At 43.0% G+C, this 13,869-nt stretch overlaps 1 protein-coding gene across 9 annotated transcripts in view; it reads left to right on the top strand.

Moving 5' to 3' along the window:
* Window positions 1–13,696, top strand: part of RBM12 (RNA binding motif protein 12) — a 33,899-nt gene extending 20,203 nt beyond the window's left edge. For 7 of the 9 annotated variants that reach the window (XM_010960801.3, XM_010960800.3, XM_010960795.3 and 4 more), the window contains 15 exons: window positions 8,344–8,472; window positions 8,571–8,750; window positions 8,904–8,978; window positions 9,070–9,141; window positions 9,284–9,364; window positions 9,534–9,623; window positions 9,737–9,823; window positions 9,961–10,047; window positions 10,141–10,200; window positions 10,287–10,420; window positions 10,525–10,579; window positions 10,828–10,879; window positions 12,647–12,780; window positions 12,934–13,170; window positions 13,374–13,696. In XM_010960801.3, the coding sequence (XP_010959103.2) occupies window positions 8,344–8,472; window positions 8,571–8,750; window positions 8,904–8,978; window positions 9,070–9,141; window positions 9,284–9,364; window positions 9,534–9,623; window positions 9,737–9,823; window positions 9,961–10,047; window positions 10,141–10,200; window positions 10,287–10,420; window positions 10,525–10,579; window positions 10,828–10,879; window positions 12,647–12,780; window positions 12,934–13,170; window positions 13,374–13,514 (1,614 nt within the window). In that variant the 3' untranslated portion in view covers window positions 13,515–13,696. Of the gene's footprint in view, window positions 1–8,343; window positions 8,473–8,570; window positions 8,751–8,903; window positions 8,979–9,069; window positions 9,142–9,283; window positions 9,365–9,533; window positions 9,624–9,736; window positions 9,824–9,960; window positions 10,048–10,140; window positions 10,201–10,286; window positions 10,421–10,524; window positions 10,580–10,827; window positions 10,880–12,646; window positions 12,781–12,933; window positions 13,171–13,373 lie in introns of those variants that run through there. The other 2 variants (XM_045520992.2, XM_074347215.1) reach the window with 2 other exon arrangements.
* The last annotated feature ends 173 nt before the right edge of the window (window positions 13,697–13,869 follow it).

Genomic DNA, 13,869 nt, shown 5'->3' with positions numbered 1-13,869 from the left:
TTTACTGTACTATATTTTCCCATTTTTCACTTTTTGTGTGAACATACATATTTAAGCTTTATATTACCAAATACTGTATGGCAGCCAGACTTCTTAGCGTTACATGGATCTAAATCAAATTATTGGTTAAAATTTTAGTTTATAAACACAACGTTAGGAGCTCTTAGTCTTATATATGAGTTAAGACTGTGTAATTTTCTAATGAGGATTTGCATATTTGGTTTGGTTCATGACCAAAGAGGATTGTCATTGAGGCTGCTGATATAAATTGGGGAATCCCTGAGTTATAGAGGGAAAAGCAGGGGTAGAAATATTGTGTACCTTCTTCATGTGCCTTGAGGCAGAGAAAGGAGGAAGAGTGGTGGTGATGGGCGTAATTTGTCTTTTCAGTCTTATGGGAGAAAAGTATTCTATGTGTGATGTTATGCCCATTGGGAGCCTATGGAGAATTTCCTGATTGGCTTTCAAGATTTGATCCCTGATCTGAGCTGCTCCAGCATGCCAAGGTAGGCTTTGGTTTGTTGAAGGAGTGATTCTGCCATCCAGATGGGTGCTCTACTACTCCTTGAAGCCTGGAAATGGGATTGAAACCTGGTGCCTTTCCTTGTTATGCTTTTGGGAATGGAGGAAGGCAGTGTAACTCCTGGGCATGGAGAACTGATGGGTCTCAGCTCAATTGGCATTGAACTGGATCCAAGAGGAAAGATCTGTTCTTGAATTTATGAAGAGCCGAGTTAGAATCTCCTAAAGCAGGGGAGGAGAAGCCAGAGAAAATGATGAGTGAATTAATGTTAATAAGGTTTTGTTGCATGGTAGGAAAATAATATAATAATTTTGAAAAACTTGTTTCTATTGGCAAATAGTGGGATTCCCTGTGTATGCTGGTAAACTGACTAGCTGGAAGAAGGGAATCCCTGATTTTTAGCATTTGTTCAATTTCTGTGGTTTAAAACTTACCAAGGCCACCTGCTTACAAAATTCCTTTACAATTCTGTCTTGCAAACCATACAAGCATGCTCCAGCATGCTGTTGCAAACCTCTCTGAGGTGTTTTGAATTCACATTGTGTGCTCAGGGCTGTGCTATGTGACAGAGGAGTTGCTGAAGAACCGTTTTTTCTAAAGCTTATTTTGTTAACAGACAAGGAGCTGGAAACATGGACAGGGTACAGTTGTGTGGATTGAGTATAGGAGTCTGAGAAGCTGTTGAGTGCTAGAAAGATCATGAAAAGAGCATATGAGACCTAGGCTTCAAGGATAATGATAATAGTATTGGTAATAATAGCATCAGGCTCTGTAGTAAGCACCTTGCTTATGTTTTGTGTGTGTGTGTGTGTGTGTGTGTGTGTGTGTTGACGGGGAGGTAATTAGGTTTATTTTATTTTTTAGAGGAGATACTGGGGATTGACCCAGGACCTCATGCATGCTAAGCACTTGCTCTACCACTTGAGCTGTATCTCCTCCCCCTTGCGTACATTATTTATGTAAATCTCTAGAAATAGATATTATCCCACACTTTTCACCTGAGGAACCTGAGGCTTAGTAATTGTTTTGCCCAAATTACATAGGTAAGACATCATTCTGGTGGGTGTCTAATAGTATCTCATTGTGGCTAGAAAGGCATAAGGCCAGTACTTGGAGCCTAGTCACTTTACTGCAGAATGAATACTCTTGCCCACCAAATCAGATTGCTATTGAATATAAGAAGGAAGGTTCTTTCAGTAGAGAGGGGTGTAACTACAGTCCAAAGTCTTAGACTAGGTGGGAGTCAGGATATTTATGTTCTAGTCCTCATTTTACTTAACCATATGTGTCTCCTTAGCCAAATCACATCTCCCCTCTCTGCCTTGGATTGAGGAACTTGGATAAGATAATCACTCAGTCCCTTTTTATTTCTGACATTTTGTGAATTTTAAGTTAAAAAAAAAATGAGAGTGAGTATAGCTTCCTTAAGGAACAATGGGGAATGTACCCTGTCAGGGTATGAGGCTTGGGAAGCAACAAGATTGGTGATGGGAGTATGCAGAGGAAAGCAACCTACAGAGGGGAGTGAAGGAAATAGTCTCCAAGTGGTAGAAAGCAAGAGCAGAAAAGGTTGGTGCTGTATCTATACTTAGTTGTTTCCATTTGCAATTCCCAACTAGCACCAGATGGAAAGGTGAGGATTATGGGGGCACATCGACATAACAAGCTAGTCTTTTGCATTGGGTGTTCCTAGAAAGCTCACTTCTCCCTTGATGGCTTCAGCAGCAGGCCAGGGCTAGATTTGGGTTATTTCTGAGAATCCTTGAATTATCACCTTTTTCTTAGCATTATTTCAGCAGTTATTTATAAAGCACCTGCTATGTGTGAGTCGCTGGAACGGAAACAAGACAGATCTGGTCCCTCCCCTGTTGAATTTATAGTCTCGTAGGGGAAATAGGTAACAAGCTAGTAAATGTTAAACATATTGATAGGTTTATGAGAAGCTGGGCTTTGTTGGGTTGGAGTTGGAGAAGATTTCTGACTTCAACATGGAAAACTGATCAGAGGGGACTGAGAGTGGAAATGGGGAGATCAGTTAGGAGACTATTACAGACATCCAGGCAGAATATACTGATTCAGAAGAGAGTGCACAAAGACCTGGCGAGTATTAGCCAGATCTCTCTTACAAAAATAGACAGCAAAATTTCTAAGTCTTCTCTTTATTGACTCACTTAAATGTGATATTTAATAAAGTTTTATAAAATACAGAAGACTTCCAAACCAGAGGTAGGCTTGGAGGTAGATTTTAAAGGAGATATACAGGATTTGGGAGAGATTAATAATCCCATGCATTAGATAATTTAAAGGAAATATGACTCAAAGGATAGAAAACTGCGCATTATAAAAATTCACTTATAAGAGATGCTAATTCCAATGATAAAGTAAAAGAGTCAGATTTGTGAAAAAACAAAACTAGTTACCCAGGAACCTCTGACTACTCAGAAAGGAATCCAGCTCCACGTGCTACTGAGGCACACATGGGCCCATAGCATTCTGGTTGGGATTTTAGTCTTGGTAGAGAAGCTGAAAAAAGAGAATAAGACCAGCTGTGAAGAAGGTGGTAGAAATGATAACAGATTAGGAAAAAATGTTCTAGTTTACCAGAAACTGAGGCCTAGCACAGGAGGAAGCTCCTGGCCCTCTACATGTGTTTGGCCCAGATCAAAAGCATTTCTTTCTGGGATCTTTGAGAAATTATGGAGTGAAGGGAAAGGCAGCAGCTCCAGTTATTGCCTGTAGTCTTAGCACCATGGATAATTACTGCTAATGCTCTTATAGTTCACAAAAAAGTCTTTATCAGGGATAAACCTGTAGTCCTCCATTAAAATTTTACCCCAACATTTTATTATGAAAACTTTTAACATACCGAAATGTTGAAAAAAATTATACAGTGAGTTCCCATATATCTACCATTTAGATTCTACAATTTAAATTTTCCTATATTTATTTTACCACATCTGTCCATTCATCAAACCATTTTAATTTTGGGTGCATTTCAAAGAAGTTGTGAGCATCAGCACATTTCACCCATAAACATTTCAGTGTGCCTTATCTTGAGTTCAATATTTGTTTATCGGTTTGGGGGAGGGGGAGGTTGATAAAAATTTGCATACAATAAGATTTATATACCTTAAGTGTGTGATTAGACAAAAGTGACAGATTCACCTGTGACTCACACTCCTATCTAAGTAAAGGACTTTTATGTTCTCCCTAGAGTTCTCTTCTGTCTCTTCTCAGCTAATACCTGCCCTTCCCCTGGGGGACAGAGGAAGAACAACCATTGTTCTGAATTTTTTTCACCTTAGATTACTTTTACCTACTCTAAAACTTCATAAGTGTAACTATATATTTTATGCTTCAGATTCATCCAGTGTTGTAGATATTAATAGTTTGTTTATTTTATCGTAGAGTAGTTTTCTATTGTATATACTAACATATTACAGTTTGTTTATCCATTCTCATATTGATGGACACTTGGGCTATTTCAGATTTTGGGCTATTGTGAATAAATCTGCCATGAACATTCATGTACAAATATTTTTGTGGACATAATCTTTTTATTTCATTTGGATAAAACTCTAGAGTGTAATTGCTCTCGGATTAGGTATATGTTTGGTTTTCTAATAAGCTGTTGGACCGTCAAAGTGGTACATTTAATGCTTTCACTAACAGTGTATGAGAATTCCACATCCTTGCCAACATTTGGCATTGTTGGTTTTTTACTTTTAGCCATTGTGATGGGTATGTAATAGTATCTCATTCTGGTTTTAATTTGCATTTCCCTGATGATTAGTCCTATTGATCATGTCTTCCTTTGCCTATTTCCAATTCATATATTTTCCTTTATGAAGTTATCAGATCAACTTTTTTGCCCATTTTTTAATTGACTGTCATTTAATATTGAGTTCTGAGTCCTGCATTTAAATTTTAAAGCTCAGTTGTAGAAGAGTACAACTTCTACATTACTGCTGGACATTGATTCAAATGGAAAGGGCATGAAGATTTGAGTTGAGCAGAAGCACATTTGCCATTTATTCAGCAAACAGTTATGAGTACAAACTAAGCACTAGTATTAGGGATACAGAAATAATACCTAGCCCTAGTTCCAAGGAGCCCAGATGATTAGGGTAGACAGACAAAAGTAAAAATTCTCATGTAGTGGTTTCAGCGTTAAGTTACTAAACATTTCCTGAGTGCCTACTGTAGGGTAAGTACTGTTGCAGATATTGTAGATGTAGAGATAGGCAAACTGGACATAGTTCCTACTTTAACACAGCATATTTTCTGGAGTGTATATGGGGGAAGACAGTGCAGAGGCCCTGAGATGGAGAATGAGATTGATGTTGAGTGTATGTGGATCAGAAGTGAAATCTGGCTGGAATGTACTTGCATGACTAGATTAGTTAGGTGAGGGTCAGGTTTTGCAGGGCCTTGTAGACCCGTGGTAAGAACTTTGGATTTTATTTTGAGTGTTTAGGGGAGTCATTTGGGAGTTTTAAAGAGAGAAATAGTTGAGCTGGTTTGTCTAATAAACAGCATGTGTATGAGTGTGTCTGTGTGCACGTGCATGCACTGGTGAAGAAACCATCGCAGTCATCCAGGGAAGATAATAAATCCTACCTGGGGAAGGTAGGTAAGACTTCATAAAGGAATAATGTCACAACAGAATCTTGGATGACAAGGCATTTGCTAGGCAGGAAAATCAGAGGTATCAGCAAGTACGTACATTTGAGGAACCAGAAATAGCTTTGGATGGCTAGTTGGGTGGGTGATGGAATGGCAGGAGGTAGAGCAGTCTTAAGAATAGCTTTGAAAGTTGAATTACAGTCACAGGGTCATCATGTTACACAATTACTTAATTCCTTATAGATGTGCCCTCTGGATTTGTGCCACAAGGTGGCCATGCTAGGGAGTTTAGCTTTGAACCTAAGGGCCATTGGCGGCTATACAGACAGAGCTTCTAGTTAGAGACTTTATGGGAGCTGGCATCAAGACTGACTAGGTAAGGCAGTGATAAAGACAAAAAACAAGGGAGGAGGCAAGAAACAGTGAGGCCTGAAATTATGGAGAAGTTGAACTGAAAGTATGAAGCTTAAAAAAAAAAAAGAGAGAAAGTGTGAGGCTTTGGGCTTAGAATGAATAGTCAAGAGGACTTGAGGTATATAGATTGTGGAGAAAAGCTAATGAGTCCCTTTAAAAAATACAAAACAAACAGTATAAAATATTGAAATGATACAGAAGTGTATAGAGTATGTAGAATTCTCACCTTCATTCCACTCCTCTGAGGTGTACCTAAAAGTTGTATTTATGTGCTGTGTCTTCCATTTTTTATGTGTGTATTTATTTTGTGTATGTATTTAAAGCTATTGTATATACACATACAACTGAAGTTTAAAATGGAGTTACTCTTATCATTTTTTGCAGCTTTATTTTTTTATGCTACCAATATAATACAGTTCTGCCTTAATTGTTTAATTACCTGATACCTTAGCATTTCATTGTTTGAAAGTGCCATAATTTACTTAGTCACCACCTAACTGATAGACCTTTAAGCTGTCTCAGGTTTTTCACTGTTCTCAGCAATAGTGAATTGAGCATTCTTACTCATTTGTCTCCATACCGTGTAAACACTGCCTGAGAGAATATGTGAGGTGAGAAGCATGGAGTCAGATTGTGTCTTGGGGGAAGTTGTGGTCCCACTCCCTTGGGAGTATGTGTTGTCCTCTGGATCTGTCCTTGGGGAACTTCCAAAGCGATGATCAGGCTGGTTAGAAGTCTAAAAGCCACATTCTAGTGGCAATATGCAAAAGACCTGAGGCTGTTTCTCCATATTTTAGCTTGGGGTTCACTGCTTCCAGGTATCAGATGGTTCTCAGAGGGAGATGGAATAAGGCTTTCCTGTGGAACTTTAGACTGGGGAAGAAATAGGACCAATGTTTAGAAATGAGAATTCAACAAACTTGAGTTAGTTTGGGTAGGACTTTATGGAGCAAGACTTTCTGATGGTTGGATTTATAAGAGTGGTGGGTTTTCCATCAATGGATACATTCAAGCAGAGGCTGAGGTGCTATGGAGGGACAGTATGTGAAGCAAGTTGAACCCTAAGAATCATTCTAATTTTGGTAGATAACAGCATTTGAGATAGAGACCATAAGGCACCAAGATGGGAACAGCATTAACTGGGCTTGGTCAGGGGAAGAACTGTCTGAGGGCCAGCTTAGGGGAGGTTGAGTCTGGAGGCATCCTGGGGTATAGTTCTGGGAAACCTGGAATGCTGAGTGAAGCTAGGGGAGAGTTCTGACCTTGTCAGCACTCTTGGTGTAGATGGTCTGCAGGTGTATTGGTCAGGAGGGATGGGACATAGAGTTAGTGAGGAGTCTGAGGATAATTATTATCACGACTTAGGAGGAGGGATTTACATGGGAGTCATTGTGCTCTATGCAAGAAGATAGTGTTTGTAGCAGAGGAAATGGATGAATTAGAGATGCTTGGTGCTGGTTTGATTGCCAGTTTGGAGATGGCTGAGCTGGGAGAGGCTGGAGATGGCTTTTTGGTTTTCACTTAGCAAATATTTATTATCTAGGTGCTTGAGATAGAGCAGTGAACAGAGCAGGCAAATATCCCTTCCCTCATGGAGTTTACATTCTAGTAGGGAAGACAAATTATATATAAATATATGTAGTATATTAAACAGGGATAAATGCCAAAGGAATAAAACAGGAAATAGGTATGTGATGTATCAGTGGTAGTAGGGTTCAAATTCTAGAGTGGCCAGAAAAGGAGAGCCTCTTCCTTTGAAATGGAGAAGATGATTTTGAACAGAGAGAACTAGAGAGAGTGTGAGGGAACAGCAAGCCATGTGGGTTATATGAGGGAAGAACATTCTAGATATTGAGGTAGAAACAGGCTTATCTGAGGAATGACAAGCAGACCTGTGTGGCCAGAATGAAGTGAGCAAGAGAGGTGTTAGGAGATCAAGTCAGAGAGATCTAGATCATTCAAGACCTCGTAAGCATGGTGGAGTTTGGATTTTTTCTAAGCAATGGGAAATCATTATTGGGTTTTGGTAGAGGTGTGACATGACCTAACTTATGTCTTAACAGGAGCACCCTGGTTGCTGTATTGAGATAGCCTGTTGGTGTAAGGATTAAGAGAGTAGAGGTGAGAGGATGGCATAGGATAAAGGAGAGTTATTAAAGAGGGTAATGCAAAAATCCTGGTGAGAAATGATGGCTTGGACTGGATAGTGCGAATAATGAGGAATTGGATGTAAGCAGCTGATTAGAGGCTAGAAGAATAAGTGTGGGGATCATAACTGTACCTCAAGATGTCAGGCCTCAGGGTTAGCAGGAAATCATTGGAAGAAGAAACTTTGGGGAGCAGAATCTGGATTGTGGTTGTGTCTGGGGCAATGTTGGGCTGATAAGGGTCTGATCTGGGGCCAGTAAGGGTATCGGTATGAGATTCATTGGTCTGAGAAGATCAGGGTTGGAGTCTTCGGTCTGGAGAGCATTATTAGGATTAGGACCAATTTTGGGAAGAGGACTCGTTTGGGGTCAAAGTTGTTGCTAGAGGCCAGTACCCTTTGTCAGCATCTTCCTATCATACTCTTAGACCGGGGTTTGTTGTAACTACTGTCTCCTGTCCCATTGAGCTTAGTCAAGGGGGTTGGAGGAGCATAGAGGCTATGGGCCTGCTCCTCCTTGGATATCATGGGGGTAGACGCAGGCTCAGCCCAGTGTGCTTTCCAAGTTGGGGCCCACAGTCACGGAAGTGTAGAGAAGGGTCCTCAGTTCTTGATTCGGGTCCTTTTTTCCCAGATGGCCCGCTGCGTGACCTTGGTTCAGCTGTCCATTTCCTGTGGCCACCTCATTGACAAGGACATCGGCTCCAAGTCTGACCCACTCTGCGTCCTTTTTCAGGATGTGGGAGGGGGCAACTGGGCTGAGGTGAGAAGGACCATGGCGGCTAAAGTTGTGGAGGGAGGCTAGAAGTGTTTTGGGGTGGAGGGTACATGACTGTGATGCTTCCTGGCTTTTGCCCACAGCTTGGCCGGACTGAGCGAGTACGGAACTGCTCGAGCCCTGAGTTTTCCAAGACTCTGAAGCTTGAGTACCACTTTGAAACAGTCCAAAAGCTCCGATTTGGCATCTATGATATAGACAACAAGACACCTGAGCTGGGGGATGATGACTTCCTAGGAGGGGCCGAGTGTTCCCTAGGACAGGTATGCAGGGCCAAGGATTAAAATCCTTCAGACACAGGTTCAGTAAGAGCCCTGTCAGATAACTCAGCCTGCTTGGAACTTGGAGGTGGGGGTCAAACAGGACCTAAACTTGCCTGAGATCTTGATACCCCACCCACCCCTGCTCTGCCTCAGATTGTGTCCAGCCGGATACTAACTCTACCCTTGATGCTGAAGCCTGGAAAACCTGCTGGGCGGGGGACCATCACGGTAAGCAAGAACTCGGCTGAAGTGTGGGGGATGCTTATTACATCAATGAGGAATTCATGAGATGATACAGTCTCCTGCCTCCCCTACCTAGGTCTCAGCTCAGGAGTTGAAGGATAGTCGTGTAGTGACCATGGAGGTGGAGGCCAGAAACCTAGATAAGAAGGTATGTGTGGGAAGAGGCCTTGGGGATTCAAGAATTAAGCAGACAAGGATGGTATGTTGGTGAGGTGGGGGAATGACAGAGGTCTTTCATAGTGGCTGTTTCTGCCTGAGTCTTATAACTGGGGTCTCTGTGACATTGACAGGACTTCCTGGGAAAATCGGATCCATTCTTGGAGTTCTTCCGCCAGGGTGATGGGAAATGGCACCTGGCATACAGATCTGAGGTGTGAGATCCCAGGGATTAGGTGTGGTGGGTAGGAGAGAATCTTTTGGCGCTTGTAACTACCAAGATTTGGAAAACAGGGAGAAAAAATATACATATGGGTAGAGAGGGATAGCAGCTCTCCATATGCCAACCCAGAGGTCACTGGAGGCCTTGCGCTCCACCTTCAGGTCATCAAGAACAACCTGAACCCAACTTGGAAGCGCTTCTCTGTTCCCCTTCAGCATTTCTGTGGGGGAGACCCCAGCACCCCAATCCAGGTGAGGAGCTTGCCTCCGGAGTGGACTGAGCAGGGGCAGAGAGCCTAGGGAGGGATTAATTCTTACCTGCCACTTGCCTCCTCGTCTTTATGTATACATACACCCCCTCTTAGGTGCGATGCTCAGATTATGACAGTGATGGTTCACATGATCTCATTGGTATCTTCCATACCAGCTTGGCCCAGCTACAAGCAGTCCCGGTGAGTACTGGCCCTGCTCAGGGGTGTTGAGGTGGGCCTAGAGGGCTGCAACCCCAAGAAGAGAGGGAGGGCAGGGCAGCTCCACTCTTGGCTGCTGCTGTGTAAGTTTACTACCCTAATTTTTCTTTCCTTACCAGGCTGAGTTTGAATGCATCCACCCTGAGAAACAGCAGAAAAAGAAAAGCTACAAGAACTCTGGAACTATTTGTGTCAAGATTTGTCAGGTGAGACAGTAGCCCATGTGACCCAGTCTTTGACTCCTATGCCCCATAACCCCAACCCCTTAACCCCAGATATGACCTTGGTTTCATCTGCAGGTGGAAACAGAATATTCATTCCTGGACTACGTGATGGGGGGCTGTCAAATCAACTTCACTGTAAGTTGCTTTCTCAGGGGCAGGAGAGCAAGCAGATGATCTGGGACTCAAGGTGGCTTTGAGCTCCTCTCTTCCCTTCCTCCCAGGTGGGCGTGGACTTCACAGGCTCCAATGGAGACCCTTCCTCACCCAATTCCCTGCACTACCTGAGCCCAACAGGGGTCAATGAGTACCTGACAGCACTGTGGAGTGTAGGCAGTGTGGTTCAGGACTATGACTCGTAAGTAACTTTGTCTTTCCCATCCCCACACCCGGCAGATGCTTTAAGCCTCAGGGCTCATAGTCTTCTCACTGTCTTTTCCCCAACTCACTGTCTTCCCACAGGGACAAGCTGTTCCCAGCATTTGGATTTGGGGCCCAAGTACCCCCTGACTGGCAGGTGAGTGTTCTCTTCCCCTCCCTTACTCCTTAGCTTCAGGGTCCTGATTTTTGGGGATGTAGTAAACTTGCTGCTTGGCACCCAGCCTTATGAGGAGTTGTGGGGATGCATCCTTACAGGCCTGTGTATAACAAATGTGCTCAGGACTAAATAGCTCCTATAAAATGCTTGGTATATACCATAGTACCCTTTTTCTTAGCACAAAAATTGTCATGGGGAAAGAACATCATTTTCATTCTTGTCTTCAGGTCTCCCATGAATTTGCCTTGAACTTCAACCCTAGTAACCCCTACTGTGCAGGTAAGTCCCTCATCCTCCAGCATAAGGCGTATCTGTCCACACTAGAAGACCAAGCCTATGCAGGCAAGGGAGAATGGGGGTGGGGAGATAGACACCTGACGCCATCGTCCAGAGGAATGGATTTTAGAGTTAGGCTTCTGAAGTCAAATCATCCTGCCACTTGCTAATCATGTGACTTGGGGCCAGTTGCCTAGTCTCTGTGTGCTTTGGTTTTATAATAAGGCTAAATGTTGTAAGATACTGAATATTTAAGGTAGCTGTTATATTAGCATCTTTGTCTTGAAGCTCACAGGTACTTATCTGGGCATCAGTGGAAGTCTTGGTGCCGCCCTATTGGTACCCAGCTCTATTCAGGGTACTTTTTGCCCCAAGCTATTTTGTCTAGAGAAGGCCAAACCCCATGTCTCCCTAGTACCCACATATGAGTAATAAGCTGAAGTGGAAAAGTTGACCTGACCTGATCGGACATGGGTTTTTATTATGATGTAAGTTCAGACTTAGAGAAAAGTTACAAAAATAGTTACAGGGATTCAGGGCATTGGAGATAGTGGTCAGGGCCTGGATCACAGGATCTGTTGTTTTCCTTCATCCAGATTCCTCAAACATGAACATTTTACCACATTTGCTTTGTCATCCTCTCTTACGCAAATTTTCTCTCTTCCCCTCTTTCTCTCTCTCTCTCTACATCCCCCAACCCTGAAATGTTTGAGAATGGTAGCGATATTAAGCCTTGCTCCAAGTTTTCTCTATGACCCCACCAACTTTGCACCCACCATCATCCACATGGCCCTTTATCCCTAAATACTTAAGTGTTCTTAAAATCAAAGACATTCTCTTACATAACAGTACAATTCTCAAAATCAGGAAATTAACATCAATACAATACTATTACCCAGTCTATAAAATTTATTCAAAATTTTCCAATTGTCCTGTCTTTTATAGCAAAGAAAATCTTGGATCACACATTGCATTCAGTTGCCCTCCATGATATTGACATTTTTTAAGATGACAGGCCAGATAATTTGTAGAATATCCCTCAGTTTGGGTTTACCTGGTATTTTCCTCATAATTAGATTCAGATTATGCATTTTGGCAGGAATGCCACAGAAGCGATGCTGTGTGTCCTCAGTGCACCATATCAGGAGGCACCAATTCAGGAGGCACATGATGTTGGTTTATCTTCTTACCAGTCATATTGACTTTGTTTGGTTATGTAATCTGCCAGGTTTCTCTACTGTACAAGTACTGTTTTTTTCTTTTACTTAATAAGTAATAAGTATCTTTTGGGAGGGTACTTTAAGATGATATTAAATATCCAGTCACTCATCAATTTTCACCCTCTAGTTTTAGCATCCATTGATGATCTTTGCCTGAATCAATTGTCTCTGTCAAGTGATTCTATCATTTCCTACATTTATTAAGGAAGAGCGTTCCCTTCTCTCTCATTATTTATTTAATATCTCTGGATTCTTTTGTTAAATGGGTTATAATTCATTATTAAGTGAGTTATAATCTGATGCTCAACTCTCCTGAACAAACCCTAATCTGGGGTTTAATTCAGCCTGTGATTTAGGGCAAGTGCCCTTCCTCTCATTGGCCTCAATTTTCTCATCTGCATGATAAGGTTAAGAACTTTCGATTACAGGCATGATTGAATGAAATGCACCCTGATTCCCAAATCTCCTCATCCAGGATAGAGTGATGTCAGGACTGTCTCAACCCTAAGAGGCCCAGTATTTTACGGCATTTTTTGCCTTTCTTCTCTAGGCATCCAGGGCATTGTGGATGCTTACCGCCAGGCCCTGCCCCAAGTTCGGCTCTATGGCCCCACCAACTTTGCACCCATCATCAACCATGTGGCCAGGTTTGCAGCTCAGGCTGCACATCAGAGGACTGCCTCGGTGAGGGTCATGGGAGGTAGTGGTGGGAGGGGGTCTTGATCAAGAGCTCTCTTGAGGGCTATGTAACAAGAGACTTTTTGTCAGTGTGGGAATGTGTGGCTGGGATGTTTAGAGGGTCTGTCTGCCTTAGTATATGTATGGACTTGCCCTTAGCAATACTTCGTGCTGTTGCTGCTGACCGATGGTGCTGTGACAGATGTGGAGGCCACACGTGAGGCTGTTGTTCGTGCCTCCTACCTGCCCATGTCAGTGATCATCGTAGGTGTGGGTGGTGCTGACTTTGAGGCCATGGAGCAGCTGGACGCTGATGGTGGACCCTTGTGTACACGCTCTGGGGAGGCAGCTGCTCGTGACATAGTGCAGTTTGTGCCCTACCGCCGCTTCCAGAATGTGAGTAAAGACAAGCTTTGTTGCAGAACAGATCTGGGAGTTTATCCTTCCACCTCTCCCTGATGTTGAGTTGGGAATACTTACCCTTTCATCTAACCCTGGGGCAGGGTCGGGTGTTAGATTTTGAATTATTTTTTGGGTATGAAATGTAGACCTTGGGACGACGTTATGAGCCATCACTGAACTTGCCCTTCTCTTGGCAGGCCCCTCGAGAGGCACTGGCGCAGACTGTACTTGCAGAAGTACCTGCACAACTGGTCTCCTACTTCAAGGCCCAAGGTTGGGCCCCATTCAAGCCACTTCCACCCCCAGCCAAGGGCCCTGCACAGTCCCCTCAGGCCTAGATTTCCTTGGAGGGTACACTGTGGCAGTCCTCAGTGCTGTGTCCCCAAGTTCCTCCAACCCTGAACACACATTCCCCAATGCTAGCACTTTTATACTTTTATACTTACTCCTGCTGTAGCTTCTCTTGATTCCACCTGCTTGCCCCTGAAGCCCATCATTCAATAAAGATCAATGAAGACCACCGTTTTGCTACCACTCTGTTTTTGGGTGGGAGTCTGCTGTTAGCCATGTTTACTTCTCTCTGAGCCTCTTTGTTGACCTTAGGAGTTGTTGAGTGAAGGATTCCTCTGACATAATATCCTCACTCAAAGAAGTTGGGTATTCCTGGCCAGATATCTAGAGACACTGACTCTG

Source organism: Camelus bactrianus, chromosome 19 (assembly GCF_048773025.1).
Source record: "Camelus bactrianus isolate YW-2024 breed Bactrian camel chromosome 19, ASM4877302v1, whole genome shotgun sequence".
Classification (NCBI taxonomy): Eukaryota; Metazoa; Chordata; class Mammalia; order Artiodactyla; family Camelidae; genus Camelus; species Camelus bactrianus.
The sequence above is the reverse complement of the archived record's forward strand: the minus strand, read 5'-3'. Positions and strand labels throughout refer to the sequence as shown.